Consider the following 19823-nt stretch of genomic DNA (forward strand, 5'->3'; position numbering starts at 1 on the left):
TCTGGGAAAAGTTCCTTTAATAAAAAACAGTTCTAGTACATTTATACGATTGTCATCACCTTCTACAGCACACAATAGGGAAAGTAAAAAATACAGACAACCTAGACACACACAGTATAAAAATGCAATGATCCATCCGAGTGGGAGGCCTCAGGGATACACGAGGGCAGTAAACCTGGCAGGCTGCTCTTCTGGAGGGCTGAGAGGACACTGGGAAGACTTGAAAACAGCATTAAAACAAAACAAAAACAGAACTACAGGGGCTGGGGGTGTAGCTCAGCAGGAGAGCTCTTGCCCAGCATGCTCAAGGCCTTGGGTTCAATTCCAAGCACCACGAAAATAAAACAAACAATGGGGTGCAATAAGAGGCCTCTTTCTAAGATAAGGGTCCATTCCAGAGAGAAAGACATGGTGGAGATCAGAGTAGGTCCAGGCCCAGGACACTGGGCTGAGCACTTTATGGCAGGAAAGAAACATCTGGAAATGCGGCTTGAGGCAAGCCTGACCTAGGCTGCGAGGTGGTCAGGAGCGAAGTCAGTCTGCCGCATCCTTCCACACTGAAGGGCTTAGATCCAACCGTTCACGGCAGACTTGCACCCTCTTCCTTCCAAGTTGCTCAGGCCTCTTCTTGACAAGCTCTGAAGTCCTTGGCTTAAGTGGGGACTGAGAGCCCTTCGAGAGGCTGCTGTGGCCTGACATTTTGTTCCTGGCAGGGCAGCCTAGTCGTCCTCACCGCCTCCGTACATGTCCGCCAGCTTCTTGAAGCGACTGCCCCACTCGTTCAGATAATCGTAATCCTGGTCTTGGTCAGAGGCCGAGGACGTAAGGGAGCTCAGGGAGGCTGCGTCAGAGCCGCTGCCCTCGTAGTCAAACACTAGTAGGGAGTCGTAGGGCGGGGCTGCAGGGTCCGTGTTGGCTGCCTTCAGGTTCTGTGGCAAAAGAGAGCAGGGGTCAGCTTCGAGGGCTCAGGTTGTCAGAGGACCTTGCGGAGCCTCCCTGTCCTCAGCGCCAGGTCAGCTTTCCTCTCCTTCGAGGCTTTGAAGGTTGAAATGAAACAGTGCCTAGAAAGCGCCGAGTCCAGGGACTCAGCATGGCAGCTCAGGACAGCACACATCAGTGGTGAAGGGCAGGGACTCTGACATTCTGCCTGAACTCAGTCTCCACACACTGGTTTTGGAACTCTGGGCATCTCTTAACTGCTCTCGGCTTCTGCTTCCTGTCTATAGAATGGCAATACCCCACAGCTTTAGAGGATAAACGAATATATGTAAAGCCGCCTGACCTCCCACCCAGGCTTTTGTTCATGTGACTGCGTCACATGAATGTCCCCACCCAGTTGTGAATTTCAACCGAATTTTTTCTTTCTCATTTTCTGCCATTAAGGACTGCCAATCATTGATTGCTATGCTGGGCTCATATCACAGGCCTCCCCATATGTCTAGTTCGCTGGTTCTGCATATTTGATTTACTTCCAGAATTAAAGCCCAGATCCTAGCCAGATCAGCAGGTCCCAGTCTCTGGGGGTAAGTTCCGGTGGCCTCTGAAGTTCCTGGTGACGGCAATGGCAGGAAGGTGCTGAAGCCTCTGTGTCAGTTTTCAGTGCTTCCTCGTTCAATCATGAAGTAATTCATAAGAGAGATTCCAAATTTTCCTCTACTAGGAATCACCTAGGATCTTTAGAATTCAAACCCAGCTAGTCTTTCCTAACAACTGCTATGTTTGAATAAATGAACAAATTATTTCTAATCCATTTTTAAGTAGTCTGCAAAACTAGATTTTATGGAGGAAGAAACAGAAGCCCTGAAATACTCAAGCATCACACAGCTGATTGGTGGTGGAGCCAGGATTCAAACCCAGAGCCAAGACTCCAGGGCCATGCTTGTTTTCCTGAACGGCTGGTCCTAGACTTGATTTAAGGGCTATGCTAGGCTGGTTCGCCATGTCTTACCTCAATGATGAAGTTGCCGATTTCATCTGGGTTGGCTGGCCGGGGCCGGTACATGGGTGTAGGGATGAAGGTTGGTGCAACATCATTGCGAAGAACTACCTCAGGCCTGGCCTCTAGACCCCGGTGGAGTTGGGTGATATCATAATCCTTCAGGAAAACAAATGAGAACACAGAGTGAGACCTCTCTACCAGTTACACTTCACCCTGAATGCTGTGGTTCATGGGTAGGTCTTGGAAGACTGATAATGTCAGAAATTACTATAAGCACAGATTTGACTGTGGCTGTACCACAGAGACCAGTGATGGACCATATCCCCTCAGAAGAGGAGCTAATGGTCAATCCTGCTTGAAGTTTCTTCCAGGGCTGGTCAACATAGTTAATGTGGTTAGTTAGTTGACCTAACAACCCCTGCCAGTCACCTTGAGGGCCTCCATCTCCAAAACCCCAGACCCCAATGGCTCACCTGGTCCTCTTCACCACCACCCTCTTCACCATAATAGAAAACATTGTCACGCGTGTCATCTTCTGGGAGCAGAAGGGGCTCTTTGACCTTCCGCTTCTTTCTCGCCAATAAGAGGAGCACCAGCAGGAGGACTGAGGAATTGGGAAAAGTGAATATTTACCCTCAACCACACGGCCAGCCAAGATTTCAAGCCCTTAGAGCCCCATTCAGCCTTAGAGGCCTCACTCAACAGCCAAAGCTGAACACACTACAATGGCTCTCCCTGCACCTAGGAAAAACCCAACTACTTACCAAAGCTTACGTGACCTGGCCCTGGCATATGTCCCCCTCCCCCTACTAAAGTCTAACCACATTGGCCTCTTCTGTGTTTCTCAAATATACCCAGTGGTTTCCCACTTTGGAAACTTCCATGGACTCTCTCCTCACAGGACCCACTCTCCATGCACATACACAGCTTTACCTTTAGGTCTCACATGATCCCTTCCTTCCCATTTCCCACTATGATTCTGTATCAGTTACTGTCAGACTTCCCATACTGTTTTTTTTTTTTTTTAATGGTGCTGGAGATCAAACCCAGGGCATACTCTATGGCTGTACTATATCTCTAGCTATTTCTATTTTTATTTTGAGACAGAGTCTAAATTGCTGAGACTAACCTGAAACTTGGCAATCCTCCTATCTCAGCCTCAGAAGTACCTGGGATCACAGGCAAGTGCCACCATGTCCGGCTTCCCTGAGAGTTTGTTGAAACAGAGCACTGAGTCCTACTCCTAATTTTCTGGTGGTCTGAAGTGGGACCTGAGAATCTGCCTTTGTAACAAATTCCTGGTACAACTAATGCACAAGGAACCACAAGCCTGAGAGGACACGACGGTGGGACCACATCTATTTGCTCCCCGCTGTATCTCTAACGCCTGGCACAACCCAGAAGCTCCAGAAGTATGTCTCCTGAATGACATTCCTGGAATTTAAATTAAGGAACGGATGGGCAATGTTGGTGGCTTCTTGGTCACAGTTCAAAATAGAATCAGGTCTCTTAACTATTCCAATGTCAGAGTGGGAAGGTGTGTGGTACTCACGTAGCAGAAACAGGACAGCCCCCAAGACGGGGAAGATGAAGTTGCCTTTCCAGGGTTGGGGGCAGGTCTTCACATGGCCATGGCAGTCGCACACAGTGGCACTGATCACTGTTAGCTGCTCCTTGTTGCCATGGTCAGATAGAGAAAGGTGCACATTGTACGTGTCTTGCTTTAGGAACTTCTTTAGGGACAAGGCCACTGTATCTCCTGGATGGACAGATCATTTATTAGTCTGGGGATGCCATAAATGATGGGAACTGAATACATTATGATGGAGGTTTGCATTTGAGCAAGAGAGAAATATCCTGAAAACAGCCTTTGGCCAAGTGTCAAAAATTAATATTTGCGGTTGGTACTGTAGCTTAGCAGTAGAGTACATGCTTAGTATATGCAAGATCCTGGAATCTATCCCCAGCGCCAAAAAAAAAAAAAAATAAATAAATAATTAATACTTGGTTAAAGCAAAATTCATTGTCTCAGAAAGAATTATTAGGATATAAAAATTAATTCGTCATTTAATAAAAAAAAAAATCAACAACTGCCAAGCATAGTAGCACACATGCCTGTAATCCCAGCTACTCAGGAGGCTGAGGGTTGTAAATATGAGGCCAGGCTGAGTAACTTAGTAACCCTGTTTCAAAATAAAATTTAAGAAAGAGCTGTAGATGTAAGTCAGTAGCAGAGCATTTGCCTAGTATGCGGCCCTGGGTCCAACCCCCAACACTGCAAAAATAAATGAATAAAATAAAATGACAGTATTTTTAAAATGAGAGCTCTAACAGTTATGTGCTATAGACCCAATCATTTATCAACACATCAGCTCCTAGACTGTTCTTTGCCACAAAAGAATATATCATTCTTCCTAATAGACCTAAATCATTTAATATTCATATTAATCAGTCACTTGTTTTCTTATTTGAATGTTCACCATCATTTGTTATTGAATTATTTTGTTTTATTGTTCTTGTAGGGCTGGGGATCGAATCCAGGTCTTGTGCATGGCAGGCAATTGCTCTACCCTTGAGCTGCATTCCCAGCTCTTATTAGTGCATCATTTTGCTTTTTTTTTTTTTTTTTTTTTTTTTTTTGTGGTAATGGGGACTGGACCCTGGGACTGAATCCAGTGCATTGCTCATGCTGGGCAAGTGCTCCTGAGCCACACTCCCAGCCCTTATAAAAAAAAAATTTGAAGCTGGACATGGTGGAACAGTCCTACAATCCCAGCGACTCAGGAGGTTTGAGGCTAGCCTCAGCAACTTAGTGAGGCCCTGTATCAAAATAAAAAATGAAAAGGATAGGGCATGTGGCTCAGTGGTAGAGGGCCCATGGGTTCAATCACCAGTACTAAAAAGAAAAAAATAAAAAAGAAAGATAAAAAACAAATTTTGAAATAGGGTGTCATAGTTTGGTTGTAGCTCATGTGTAAGGCACTGTAGTAATGTTCAAAAGTGAAATGATTATGAGAGCTACAACCTGAATTAATGGTAGATTACTCCATTTGATGGATTAATAATTTGAATGGACTGGGCCGGAGTTGTGGCTCAGTGGTAGAGTGTTTGCCTAGCATGTGTGAGGCACTGAGTTTGATTCTCAGCACCATATATAAATAAATGAGTAAAATAAAGGTCTATCAACATCTAAAAAAAAATTAAAAAAATAATTTGAATGGACTATTGGTGATAACTATAGGCAGGTGGGGCATGACTAGAAGAAATAGATCACTGGAAGTGGGCTCCAGGGGATTATATCTGGCTGCACCCCTGGCATGCTCTCTCTCGGCTTCCCAATGCTATGAGCTGAGCAGCTTTCCTCTGCCATGCCCTTCTGCCACGAAGTTCTGCCTCACCTTGAGCCCAGAGTAATGGAGTTAGCCAAACGTGGAATGAACCTTTGAAACCTTAGCCTCAAATTAACTTTTCCTTCTCTAAATTGTTCCTGTCAGGTGTTTTGGCCACAGTAACAAAAAGCTGATGAACACAAAGGGTCTTGCTAAATTGCCAGGCTGGCCTTGAATTTGTACTACTTCCTACCTCAGCTTCCTGTGTAGCTGGGATTACAGGTGTGCGCCGCTGTGCCCAGCTATTATTTTGTTCTTACAATAAAAATTTATACCTCAACTACATAACTGAATTTTTTGGGTGTGTGTGTGTGTGTTGGGGGGTACCCAGGATTGAACCCAGGGGACTTAACCACTGAGCCACATCCCCAGCCCCTTTTATTTATTTATTTATTAATTTTTTAGTCAATGCAACTCTTTTATTTTTATTTTGAAACAGGGTCTCACTAAGTGGCCTAGTTTGGCCTTGAACTTGTGATCCTCTTGCCTCAGCCTCTAGAGTCGCTGGGATTTCAGGTGTGCACCACTGTGCCTGGCATGATGAAATATGAAATACCTCTATTTCCAAGTAAGCATGCGATGACAACTAAATTCAACATCATGGCATTCCCCATCCCCCAATCACTGGGATAATCACGACCAACCTCTGAGTTTCTAACCCCACCCTTCAGGCTCACCAGACTATTTCAGTGCTGACCTTAAGGCACCTCTAGTTAAAAGGCTTCGTACACTCTAAATAAGAAGGCCAGAGGTAGAATTCACCCTGTTCCCATTTAGCAGTGGGAGGCAGAGATATTTCTGTAAACCGAGTGTCTGGTCTACTATGTGGAGAGGCTGACACAGGATATGTCACCAAACATCGGCACCATGCTCTAGGGCTGATTTCTCAGTTGCTGTTGATGATGATGGTGGCAGTAAATAAATGGATGCTTACCATTTGCCAGGTCCTACCCTAACCCTCACCACGACTGTGAGAGGCAAGTAATGTAATTAAGTTCATTTTACAAAAGCAGAAATCGAGGCTAAGGGAGTTAAGTAACTAGCCCAAAGTTACGTATGTAATGTGTGGATGAATTTCCCTGATAACAAGGACAAGGGCAAAGCGAAAAAGTAAATTAACACTAAAAACCAGATATCAATACTAATTTCAAGGATTGGTCTCTTGGGGATTTGGGCATGATGCTCACACTTCCACAGAGCCAGATCTGAGAATGTTACAGGCCCTGAAGATGACTGCTCACATGAACTAAGTAAGGACTTTCATGTATTCACCTAATTAATCCTCATAATATTTAATTTACTACGTCATAATAAGGAAGTAGGTACAAGTACTGACCCATCCCACAGATAAGGAAGGTGAGGCACAGGTTCAGTAACTTACACAGTCACAAAGCTGGTGAAAATCAATGGAGGAGTCAAGTGTTGAACCAAGGCATTCTGGTTCCAAGGTTTGAGCTCTTCCATGATATACTCAGGGAGGAAAACATGGCTTCTAGGCCACAAGGGGGTGACAGGAGACCAATTTGGACTCCCCAAAGGAAAGGTGGATACATACATTCAAATCACAGGAATCAAAAAATCAGATGATTTGGGTGTGTAAGCAGGTCTCCTGAGTTCTTGCTGAGCTGGGTTTAGCAGCAGTAACAGAAACTGGGTTATTTGGTTTCTTTGGGGTAGAAACTGAATGTACCGATTCTCCATTTCTCTCTTGGAGCACCTTAAGCCAAGGTAAGGCAGTTTTTCTTGTAGCCTTACTGGCACTTAGGGTCAGACTCGCTCCTCTCCAGTCTATACAACAACTGAAAAATCCTGAAGGCTAAGAACTTCCAAACTGGTGGCCTAGAGAGAGGCAGGACAGGGAGGGAGGAGGGAACAGGAGGGCCAGGGCTCTGGAGTCAAGGCCTGGCTTCGATCCTAATTACCACCCATGCTCTGCCCTTGGGCGTGCTATTTAACCTCCCCAGGTCTCATCCTCATCTCTATGTGGGGATGAAAATGCTGACCAGAGTTTGTTAAAAAGATAAAATAAGGGGCTGGGGAGGTAGTTCAGTTGGTAGAGTGCTTGCCTTGCAAGCACAAGGCCCTGGGTTCAATCCCCAGCACCAAAGGGGGGAAAAAAAATAAAGATAAAATAAGGAAAAAAAGAAAAAGTTTTTGCATATTGCCAGGGTTCAATCAGTGGTAGGAAGCAGAATATCATACATCAGTTACCTGGACTAAAACCTTGATGCAATTATTTTCTAGTCTGGCAAGATGTTTAAGCTTCTGTAGGCTTTGTTTTCCTCACTCGTAAAATATATGTGCGAGTTGGAGACCACAGTACCTTCTTCATAGCACTGATGTGGGGATAAGAGTCCAGGGTGAGGCATGTGCAGTGGTGTCTGGCCCACTGAGCTTGCTCAGAGAGCGTTAGCCATGATTGCTGTGCCGAGTCCTTTTACTTTCTGCAGTACTGAGGATCCAACCAAAGGCTGTGAGCGTGCCAAGCATGTGCTCAGCCACTGAACTACATTCCCAGCCTGTACTGGGGATCCATGGGCATTCTGTCACTGAGCTACATCCCCAGTTCTTTTTATTTTTTGGGAGGGCTCACTAAGTTTCTGAGGCTGCCCTCAAACTTGCGATTCTCCTGCCCGAGCCTCCTGAGTTGCTGGGATTACCGGCAAGGACCACAACAGGCTTGGAGTCCTAACTCTTGTTAAGTAATACTGGACGAGTCATTCCCTCTCTCACTGGGCCTTGTTTTTCCCATTTGTATAGAAAGGTTGGATGTGCTAGAAACATCTTTCAGGGTTTCTATGAGATTCCAAAGGCTTGCACTAGAGCCCTTTACACTGAGCCTTCTTTCCTAGCCTTTCTTTTTTAAAAATTTTTGAGACAGAGTCTCGCTAAGTTGTTTAGGGTCTCACTAAGGTGCTGAGGCTGGCCTTGAATATGTGATCCTCCTGCCTCAGCCTCCCAAGATGCTGAGATTACAGGTGCACACCACCATGCCTGGATTTTGTGTGTGTGTGTGTGTGTGTGTGTGTGTGTGTGTGTGTGGTACTGGGGATTGAACCCAGGTCTCACATGCCAGGCAAGTTCTCTACTACTAAGATACATTCCTAGCCCATTTAAAATGGTTTTTATTTTGAGACAAGGTTTTGATAAATTGCCCAGGTTGGCCTCAAACCTGCTATCCTCCTGTTTCAGCATCCTGAGTATTTGGGATTACAGGCCTGTGCCACTAGGCCCAATTGCTTTTTTTGTGTGTGGTGCTAGATATCAAATCCATGGCCTTGTACATGCTAAGAAAGCTAGCCTACAGACAGCTTATGATTGATGTTCTTGTGGAGATCATTATCTGTGACCCACAAGATGCTAGAATAAGAATGTATGCATGGGGCAGACACCTGCCCAGCAGAGCTGGTATCCGCCAGATACTATCACTCAGTTACCTTTTTCATTGACTTCTGCCATCCAGTAGATGTCTGAGTCATGTGTGAGCTGGGCCTGGAAAGGGGAGGAATGGGGGGACAGGTCCTTGTCCGTGATGTTCAGCACTTGAGGCACAGGGCTTTGGTTGCAGATGGTGATCTCACGGGGCTCAGGAATCGGGCCATGGTCGTTGATGTCAGTAAGGGTTAGGAGAAGGGTTCCTGTTCCAGTGGTGGGAGGGTTTCCTGTTTATAATTACACATATGATATCTTTTCAGCATGTGCCCTTGGTTGGTAGATGAACTGATGTTAAACTACCCTAAAACTGACTTAATCCATTTCAGAGAGACTCCTGTCCTAACCTCTCAAGTCCCTCCATGTCCAAGCTTCATTACAGATTAAGCCAATGACGACAAATACATGGAAATCAAGTCATCTCATGTGCCAATGCAGACATTATCAACCTATCATAGAACAGCTGCAGTCACTTTACCCAAACAGTCATTATAATCTGTCACAGAGTGAAACCTATTGATTGCCTCAGAGCTAGTCTGGTGTTTGCAGATCAGCTTCAGGGAACCTATGTGCTAAGCAGAGATGGCAATTATATCATACTCCCCCACTGACTGTGGTGTGACATCACTAATCAATCATGGTATTTTCTAGGTATTCCATTACTCAAATATAAGGGCAAACTAAAGGTCAATTTAGGGTTCGGTGAACCAAAAACTCAGGCTGACTGGAGCCTTCAGGATCTTTCCTGACTCCTGGGTATCAGAAAAATCATAATCATAATCATAGCCAGTCTCCCTGGGAAGAGTCTTCAGGAGACTCCCCTGAAAGATCCCTTTCATCCCTCCTGACTGGTTCGGTGGTACCTGTTCCCACCTCCATCCTCTGTGTTGAGGGAATAGGCTGTGTCATGTGAGCTGGGCACCAAAGGCATCCCATGTGGAAGACCTGGGAGGAAGCTCTCACCATTGTCTGTGGCCAGGACCATGACTTCGTAGATGTTGTTCCTCACAAACCGCTCATCCTCACGGTCTAAGATGCCTGCAGCAGTGACCTGCCCACTGTCTGGGTCCATTGCTAGCCATCCTGCTGGGTCTCTCAGGATGTGGTAGCTGGAAAGAATTGAGGAGGGTCACATGAATTCTAGTGTCATCATTCAAACCTCCTTAGATCAAATGCGAATGGTCCGACGGTCTCTGGGCTCCTAAGCAGGATCACACAGGAAATGTATCTCATTGAAATGGAGACTAAAACAGCAGGTAGGGACCCAGCAGGGATATGAGTGAGAGAGGACACACCTTCTGCCTGAACCTCGACTCAGAGTCTTTTATCTTCAGCAAGGCAGGAAGCAGAGGTCCAGCTGCAAGAGTGATACTCAAAATATTGCACTTTTTTTTTTTTTTTTTTTTTTTTTTTTTTTTTGGGTACTGGGGATTGAACTGAGGGGTGCTAACCTCTGAGTCACATCTCCGGCCCTTTTTATTTTGAGACAGGGTCTTACTAAGTTGCTTAGAGCCTCACTTAGTTGCTGAGGCTGGCTTTGAATTTGTGATCCTCCTGCCTCAGCTTCCTGAACCACTGGGATTATAGGCATGTGCTCTATACCTGACCAGGCTGAAAAGTCTTTACGGTTACAGAAAAACCCACCCAACCGTACTGGTACATTTGGCTGACTGGAGCCAGTTCCCGAGGAGTACCTGATCTTTTGATCCTCCTTGTCGGGGTCCTGTGCAGTGTAGATGCAGATAGGCTCCCCAATGGAGATACCCTCCTGGGCCTCCACGACTTTGGAGGGTGGGACAAACACAGGGGCCTCGTTCACATCCTCCACATGGACCACTACGGTGGCTGTGGAGGTTGGGAGCTTCACCACAAAGGGATCCTCATTGGTCACTTCTACATATAGGGTGTGCTGGTTTTGGGCCTCAAAATCCAAACCCTAGGAGAGAAGAACGCGAACCACCATTTTGTGAGGAGGCCTGTGGGCATCAGAAGGAAAGGGCCCATAGTGAGGGGATGAGGCCCCTCCACAGCAACATCGCTCACGTGGAGCCCTCCCTGTCCCCAAAGTCTCCTCTGTTTCCTGAATAGACATCTAGTGGGGTCTCTCGGATCACCCCAAAGGCAACAAGCTTAGTAAGGCCTAGAATACGGGTATCCAATGGGGTGGTGACGCCCCTCTAGGGAGTTTAGAAACTTATGGAAGCCTGACTAGGTGTGCCACTGTTATTTATAGGCTGGGGTGGGGATGCCAGGCCCCACAAAGTTACAGGCACAAAGAACTGACCCCCTATCCTATGCAATTTGCCAATATCCCCTTAGACATTCATACATTTGTGGGTGTGAAAAACCTGTTCATAATTAGAGTCTAGAATATGTTTTACATATAAACCAAGTGTTTGGTGTGGTTTTAATATATACTAATTTTCTAGGAATGCAACTTCTGAGAGAAGCTCCTAATTTGTTCAGGACTTTTTCAAGAGTTTGGTCACTGCTCTGAAAAGACATCAATACCACTTGTGTTCTGCATTGCCAGAATGACACACGGTACCTACCATATTTGGATGATTCTACAAATTGATGCAAGTAACTGACTATTTCACTGTTTTCTAGTGTAGTTGAACCCAAAAGCTTACATTCAAAATGTTTTATATTCAGTAATTTTTCCTATTTCTCCTTTATTTTATAGTTGGGCATACTGTTTTTCTAAAAACTATAACTCAGCTAAGCTAGATTATAAATGAACTTCATTTCACAGTGTAAAAGGGACATTTATCACAAGAAGGGGACATTTAACCCAAGATAGTCTTATTTTTTGAAGTACTGGGGATCAAACCCAGAGCCTTTTGTACGCTAGGCAGGTGCTCTATCACTGAGCTACATCTCTAGTCTCTTTTAAATTTTGAGACAGGCTTTCACTAAGTTGCCCACGTGGCCTTGAACTTGTAATTCTTCTGCCTCAGCTTCCCAAGTATCAGATTATAGGTGTGTGCCCAGCCAGACCCATCTTCTTCTTCTTTTTTTTTTTTTTTTTTTTTGTGGTGCTGGGGATTGAACCCAGGGCCTTGTGCTTGCAAGGTAAGCACTCTACCAACTGAGCTATATTCCCAGCCCCATCTTCTTGAAGCTTCAATTTTCTTCAAAGCCTTATTTTACCCAAATCTTGTCCTATTCTCTGATAAAAATAAAAATTCACAAAAGTTTAAAAAAAAGAGTTTTGAGAGACAAAAATGTGTCTACTAAGTAATTTATTTATTTATTCTATTATTATTATTACTTGGTACCATGAACCTAGGTGTGCTTAACCCTGAGCTACATTCCCAGCCTATTTTATTTTTTGAGACGGGGTCTTGCTAAGTTGTTGAGGCTGGCTTTGAACTTGTGATCCTCCTGCTTCAGCCTCCTAAGCCACTTGGATTATAGGTGCGCACTATTGCACCTGGCCTACTAAGTAATTTGAAACTTTTTACTGTCTAAACACCTAGATATGTGTTGCAGAGTAAATGCAAAATTAGCACGATTCTAATAAAACCGAGTTTCTCTGAGAGAAGACTCTGGAGGTGGCCTCTGGACACTGGGTTCTGGAAAGAATGCCACTGATCTGCTTCAATTGAATCAGTGACTCACCTGTGGCTCAAGGTAGGTGGTGTCCCCTTGTCTTGAAGGCTGCAGTCCTGGCTGCCCTGGGTGTGGCCTCTGCTTAAAGTCCAAAGAGACTCACCTTCCTGGTTGTCAAGATGCCCTGGTTGCTCTCAGGGTGGGTGGTGATGATAAAGTGGTCTTCACTGTCACCTCCCACAATGCGGTAGTTGGCATGCCATGCTGGTGAGTTGGGGACATCCAGATCAGTCACTGTTAACTTCTGCACCTCGTGGCCCACTGCATTTTCTGGCACTCGGGCTTCATACTGTCAGTGTGGGAAGCACAGAGTAATGAGCAGAGAGACTGATGAAGGAAAGGAAACTTTGAGGCTGTTCTACTCTTCAGCAGCCATGTGTCCTCCATCTTCCTTCTGGGGAGCCCCATAGCCCTTATCCTTTCCTGGGCCACCAATATCCTCAGCAGGTTTTCAGGGCACACAGAATTTCCCAAGCATCAGCTTAACAGTTGCCAGGACAGACCACACCAACCTTGGGCCTGATTTTTCTCCTCCCAGGAGCCTGATGCTCCAGAATCTCACTGGTCTGGGTGTCCAAGTCCCTGCTGGGTATAGTCACCTATCTAGCTGAGATCAATAGTTTAGAAGAAAGATGACAAGGGTAGGAGCCTGTTTGTGTTGGGGAAACGGACAGAAGGTTTTTGGAGGTTCTAGGATGGGTAAAGACTAGAAAGTCAGTTCCTCAGAACAAAAAAAGTTTTTGTGGGGTGCTGGGATCAATCCCAGGAACTTATGCATGCTAAGAAAGTGCTCTACCACTGAACTACACTCCCAGCCCCAGAATAAATTTTTAATTAGTCTAAATAATGTTAGTAGTCACAGCTATCTACAAATGGAAGGGGTGGGGCATGTCACCCTGAATAGCCCTGAGTCCTCTGTCACTGGAGATGTACTCTTCACTGGGGGAAGGTGAGGAGATGTAGATTCAAAAGAAGGTAAGTTTTCATATCAACAAAGATTTTCATATGCAGCACTTATTTTGCCAGGGCTGTGTTAAAAACTGTACATAGATCATTTCATTTGCAACTCAGAACGGTGCAGCACGTATGATCATTATCTCCACTTCACAGATTTAAAACCGGGAACACAGAGGGTTAGTAGCTTGCCTAAGGTCACACAGCCAATAAGTGAGGCCAGGGCTTGAAGGAACGTAGGCTGGTTTCAAAGTTTTGTGAGAGGAAAAACCTTAGTCCTGTATTATGATGAAGGAAGAAAGAAGAACGGGTGTTACCTTCTGGGGGTCAAACACAGGAGCATTGTCGTTGACATCAAGGATTTCCACTACAGCCACGGCTGTGGTGGTGGAGCCATCCCCATCCATGTCTGTAGCCTGGATGGTCAGTGTGTATTCAGGGACTTTCTGGGGAGAAAGGAAGGAGAAGAGGAGCCCACCATGAGTCTAGTCTGAGGAGTCCCTCACCTGGGCTCCGGAGGCAAAGCCTTGAGGGGGTATGAAGAGAGATGTGCTCCTCTCACAGTACTCTCGGCCCCTTGTCCCACCCTCACCTTACCAGAAGGAACAGAAGCAGAGGGCAGCGCTGGGGCAGGAGCCTCAGGCTGCAGCAGTTCTCCTGAGCCCCAGCCCTCAGCTGCTCCACTGTGGGAGCTTTGAGCAGGGATTTGGGCAAAGATATTAATTAGGAAACAGAAGGCAACTCCAATATCCACGGAGCTAATTCTACTTTGTGGCACACAAGGGACAGATATAGGCAATGTGCACGCTGAGTGAACCATTCCAAGAGGAAATGAGAAAACCTTCAGAAAATATCCAAAGTCTTCATTTCATAGCTACCTCCTCATCCTCAGAGGAGATTCAGGGAGATTTTTTGGCAGGAGGCCACTGACCCAAGGGAGCCTGGGATATCAGTGTGTGAACACTGTCGCAGGCAGCCAGCCGACTCAGGTCCCCACTGTTCTGCCTTGAGCTCGGGGACAGGGACGGGAGTGCCTGCTCTGAGAGTCAGGGCCCCGCGTGGGCACACCGAGGTTGGCACGCTTTCCCTCAGGGCTCCTCACCTCACGGTCCAGGCCACTGGAAAGGACGCTGACGGTGCCTGTGCTCCGGTGGACAGTGAACATGAGCTCATGCGGGTCCTTTGGTTCCTGGCTGTGGATGGAGTAGGCGACCACCCCGTTGTAGGTGTTGATGGCATCATCCTCATCCGTGGCTGTCACCTGCATCACTGAAGTACCTGGAGAGGAGGAGGGATGAGTGAGAACCTTTTCCTCCCAGGTCCACTTGCGGAACTCGAGGTTCCCCATGCTCACTGACTTGGGCCTATCTACTTGGTGACAAATCTGTTAGTCTGGCGCCCCTTTCCCATTCTTTCCTTCTGTCTTAGAAATGCCATTCTCATCTTAGCCTGGGCATAGGCAGTCTTAAAAACAAAAACAAAAATGGAACAAAGGGTATTTCCCATCCCTTGGGCAACTTCCTGTGAACGAGAGAATTAAGTTTGATAAAATGGGACATACAACTTTGGGGGAAATGTTTTCACAAATATGGACTCGTTCTTCCTACCTCTCACCTCCTTCCAGATGTAGTGGCTACACTTCAGCAGTCATTAAAGCAACTTTGAGAACAAAGGCCAAAAGAGCAGAATAAGACAGAAAAAACATAGGCCTCTAACCTTTGGAGGCACCATGCCAATTTAGATTGACTGTTCCTAGAAGTCTTAAGTAGGAGGAAGGAAAAAAAGAGATTTCATTTTGTTTCTTTTTTTTTTTTTTTAACTTTATTTTTACGTGGTGCTAAGGATCAAACCCAGTGCCTCACACATGCTAGGCAAGCGTTCTACCACTGAGCCACAACCCCAGCCCCTTGTTCAAGACTTTTTATTTTGGGAATTTGTTATTGCCTGTCTAATGATCTCGCAACCCCCTCCCTCAGGGAGTGCCTGTCTTTGGGGTTATTAATACGCAAGCACTTCCTCTTCTGCTGGTCCCCCACCACCCTCTTTTCCAGCCCTGGCAATTTACTTTTGTTCTCCCTAAGCCATGTGCTAACACCTTCCAACCCTGGCTCCTTTCCTTGTAGCTGCCTTCGCTAAAGAACTTCATGTCAAGTGTCAAGGCTGAAGCAGGAGGATCACAAGCTTGAGGTCAGCTGAGGCAACCCGGAAAGACCCTATCTCAAAAATTAAAAAAAAAAAAAGGTGGGTGGGCTGAGGGTCTGGCTCAGTGGTAGAGACTCTGGATTCAATCCTTAGTACAAGTGGGGGAAATGAAAAAAGAATTTCATGTCAGATGCTCTGTTGAATATAACAGCAAGTACAAGTTATTTTTCTTTTCTTTTCTTTTGGTGTTGGAGATGAAACCCAGGACTCCGTGTGTGCTAAGCCCCACTGAGCTACACTCCTAGCTGTAGGTGTTATTTCTAATTTTCAGAATTCTTCAAGGTTGATATTATTTTCTGATGCACAGACAAGGAAATCAGGAGTGGTGGGGTCTTCCAATACTTGAGGGGGTGGACTGACTTCCAGATGGTTCTAGAAGTCGACCCAAAGCTAGGTCTGGGCCTAGCAAACCCACAGCAGTTTCTTCCCCAATCCTCTTACCAGGGAGTACGCCCTCCAAGACATTCCCTCTGAAGACAGCTTGGGTGAAGTTGGGCTTGTGGTCATTCTGGTCTGTCACGATGATGGAGATGTTCATGGGCTCCTCCACTGAAGCACCATTCTCTGACACAGCATGGCCAAAAAGCTGTGGGTACAGAGGTCTACGATCAACCTGATACCACCCTGCCCGCCGCGGCTCTGGGCTCTACTTCTGACAGGACACTAAAGGCTACTTGCCTCATACTTGGCGATCTTTTCTCGGTCCAGTGGCTTATTCAATAACAACCAGCCTGTCTCCTTCTCTATGGTGAAGACACCCTCAGGGGGGCTGTCTGCTCCAGGCCCTGTGATGCTGTAGAAAATCTTGGTGCCCCTGTCTTTATTAGATTTGAGCTGGAAGCAAAAGAAAATGGCAGCTGACAAAGTGACAAATACCTCCTGACTATAGCAAAGGATCTTCTGTGGCGAGGTTGGGGAGGGGCACAGCCTCATTAGAATCTGCTTCCATGACAGGGACTTTCCTCTGCAGGTCCCAGAACTCAGTGGCAAGAAACCTCACATTCAGGCCTTTGGATGGAGCTCTCTGCAGTCACCAATGACTTCAAGGGGAAGGCACAGTCATACCTGATTTAGCCTCTGGGGGAAGGGACCCTTGCCATTCTCAGGGATAGATATTGGTGGGACCACCCATTCTCTCTTGTGTCTTCGTAAGATGCTTTGGGATTGGGAGATCTTCAATGCTTTCCTTTCCTGAAAGGAGAGAAGCCCCCTGGATGAGGAAAGAACTGGAACACTCCCAACAGCCTCTTACCCATAGGAGTTACGAGCCAGGAGAGGGGTCTAGATGGGACTACTGCACAAGGAAACTTGGAAATAATCTAAACGTCCAGTTGTAGAGGCAGACCATACACTACAACACACCTATGTAGCGGAATATTACACAACTCTAAAAAGGAGGAATGAAGATGTTCTCTAAGCTGACAAGGAAAACTTTTTGATATATACTGTTAAAAGATTAAAGAACAGACAGCTTAATATGGTTTAGAATTTTATTTTACTTAACAAACAGAATGCTAAATATGTTCCAAACACCATTCTACCTTTTGTGTAAGGGGATAGGAAAATAAGACCTGATGTTCATATTTTCTCAATACAGATAATGTCTGGGAGGATACAGAAGAAACTAATAACAGTGGTTATCTGTGGGACGGGGACTGGCATTGTACTGATTTAATATACTGTTGAATGCAAAAAGAAAGTACAGATGTGTGAATAATGTTAACTTTTGCATAAAAAGAAAAACATTTTGTATCTGTATATACACAAACATATAACCTATCTAAGTATAATATTGAAAAGAAATACATGACATACAGAAGTAAACTCTGGAGGGAAAGAACCTGCCCACAGTGGTTATCCGTGTTTTCTCTTGTGATGTGTGTGTGTGTGTGTGTGTGTGTGTGTGTGTGTGTGTGTGTTGGGGGGAGGGCTGCTTTAGACAGATGGAGACAAAGGGAGAGTGTTCAATGTTAGTTTTAAAATATTTTTTAAAGATTTTAATCATGGGGTTGTATTAGCTAATCAAAAGGTTAAAAGAAACTAAAAAGTGTGGCCAGGCACCTCAGGTCCACCTTCCTAGAGACTCGTGGGCTTGCAATGGTGCATGGAATGACCTTTACTTGGGGTTAACCTGGATGATACAGGAAAGAAGGGAAGGGAGGGGGAGAGGAATCCCACGGCACTGTATTCACTGCATAGGTAGCTTTTCGCGGGCCCTGTGGCCCGACTCTCTGGTGTCCCTAATGGGCAGCTGCCATCACTTCCCCGCTCAGCTCTGTCCTCATGCTCACAGCAGCCTTAGCAACCGAGGACTCCTGACTAGCAGCCATCTGGGCCTCCATGGAGAACTCCCCTTTGTCCTGTAGGAGGACTGGCGCTTTACCTGGACTGCTCCCCTGTTCAGCACAGTGACATCGTCATCAGTGCCGAGCAAGGCCAGTTCTTCCTCAGGGCAGCCCGGGAAAGCTACAGAGGGGAAGGAAAAAGAAGGCATTAGAACGCCCCTAGAAGCAAGAAACAAGGCCTGACAAGGGTCGCCTGACTGGATCAAGGACTGTTACCAAGTGCTGCAGATGGGGACTTGCCTTACTTTCTCTGACCAGCAATGTGACTAATGTCAACTCCAGATAGGGCTTCCGTGTTAGGTCTCAAGAGGGAGGGCCTTTCATGGTCAGTTTGTGGGTCAAATCCCTCTTTGATCATGAGGCCAGAGAACCAAGATTATAGACATTGAGTGATATTAGTCCTGGGCAGGTCTGTGAAACATAGGGTTGACTGAAAGTCATAGCTAGAGGTAGAAGATTTTCTCTCTATACACAATACACATCATCATGCTGTTGCCCACAGATCACTCTGGTCAACCTCTGATTGTTTCAGTTTGTCATACCCCTTCTGAATTTCCCCTACTAGACCATCTTTGAAACACTGAGCCAGGTATGGTGGCTCATGCCTATAATCAGTGACTCTGGAGGCTGGGACAGGAGGATCACAAGTTTGAGGCCAGCCTGGGCAATTTAGCAAGACCCTGTCTCAAAATTTAAAAATATAAGAAAAGGCTGGGAATGTTGCTTGGTGGTAGAGCACTTGCCTAGCATGCTTGGGGCCTGGGTTCAATCCCCAGTACCACAAATTAAAAAGAAAAACAACTAACCAGTCACCAGAGGCTGGGCCTGTTTCATCCTTATAATAACTATTGACTCCATTTACCTCATTATTTCCCTTTCTATTTTTCCCCCACCCCTCCCCCTTTTCTTAAAATGGAGTCCAACAGGCTTCTCTTCCTGAAAGTCTGCTTCCCACAGGCACGTTTAGCCACCCAATTAGGTATCAACACCCCCACCCTGGGCCCTATCCGACTTATAGGCAAATGCCTCGCTGGCAATATGCAGATAGCACAGTTAGCTCCCTTCCGAGACTGTATATAAGGCAACAAACTTTTCTAATAAAAACCCCCCTCTCCTGGCAGCAAGTCTCCTAGGTAGGTATTAGCCCTTTTCAAAGATGAGAAAATTCATGCTCACAGCGGGTGGCTGATGATCAAGCCACCTTCTCTGTAGGGTTAGCTTGACTCACAATGGCTTTAGCAACCAAGGACTTTTGGCCAATAGTAACCTGAGCAACTGCCCTTCCTTGGAGCCAAAAAAATCAGGGAAACTGCCAGGGTACCCACCCTGGGCCTCATAGGAACCCAGATCTTGCCCAGTACTCATAGCTTTGCTAGGCTGCAGCATAACAAGGATATTACTGTCCCTGGGCCATTCGAATGTCCTGTTTGGAAAACTTATCATTTGGATTAAATATCTTTTTTTTTTTCCTCCTCAGTATTAGAATTGTACTGGGCATTGAACCCAGGGACACTCGATCACTGAGCTATATCCTAGCCCTTTTAATTTTGAGATAGGGTCTCACTAACTTGTCTCAAACTTGCGATCCTTCTGTCTTGACTTCCCAAGCAGCTAGGATCACATGCATGTACCACTGTGCCCAGCTTAAAAATATTTTTCCTTATAAAGAAGAGAAAGGTCCCCCTCTCCCAGTACTGGGAATTGAACCAGGGGCACGCTACCACTGAGCTACATCCCCGGCCCATTTTAAATTTTGTTTTCAGACAGGGTTTCCCTAAACTGAACAGGCAGTCTTTCAACTTTCAATCCTCCTGCCTCTGCTTCCTAAGTAGCCGGGAGTACAGGTGTGTACCACTGTACATGGCTGAGATTTTAATCATAAATTAATTTGAACATGACAAAGTATTTAAAAAAATATAATATAAAAAGTAGAATTTTAAAAGATTA

At 45.8% G+C, this 19823-nt stretch overlaps 1 protein-coding gene across 1 annotated transcript in view; it reads right to left on the reverse strand.

Annotated features, from left to right (window-relative positions):
• The window catches only part of CDH3 (cadherin 3), a 44654-nt gene continuing 24831 nt past the window's right edge, over window positions 1-19823 (reverse strand). The window contains exons 3-16 of the mRNA XM_079116855.1: window positions 17915-17997; window positions 16597-16722; window positions 16210-16365; window positions 15973-16117; window positions 14432-14607; window positions 13647-13775; window positions 12479-12664; window positions 10455-10696; window positions 9724-9869; window positions 8766-8990; window positions 3492-3698; window positions 2413-2543; window positions 1949-2095; window positions 1-929 (exon numbers count right to left, since the gene is read on the reverse strand). Of these exons, the coding sequence (XP_078972981.1) occupies window positions 720-929; window positions 1949-2095; window positions 2413-2543; window positions 3492-3698; window positions 8766-8990; window positions 9724-9869; window positions 10455-10696; window positions 12479-12664; window positions 13647-13775; window positions 14432-14607; window positions 15973-16117; window positions 16210-16365; window positions 16597-16722; window positions 17915-17997 (2309 nt within the window). The 3' untranslated portion in view covers window positions 1-719. The remainder of the gene's footprint in view (window positions 930-1948; window positions 2096-2412; window positions 2544-3491; window positions 3699-8765; window positions 8991-9723; window positions 9870-10454; window positions 10697-12478; window positions 12665-13646; window positions 13776-14431; window positions 14608-15972; window positions 16118-16209; window positions 16366-16596; window positions 16723-17914; window positions 17998-19823) is intronic.

This window comes from Sciurus vulgaris (assembly GCF_902686455.1).
Source record: "Sciurus vulgaris genome assembly, chromosome: 17".
NCBI classification, from domain to species: domain Eukaryota; kingdom Metazoa; phylum Chordata; class Mammalia; order Rodentia; family Sciuridae; genus Sciurus; species Sciurus vulgaris.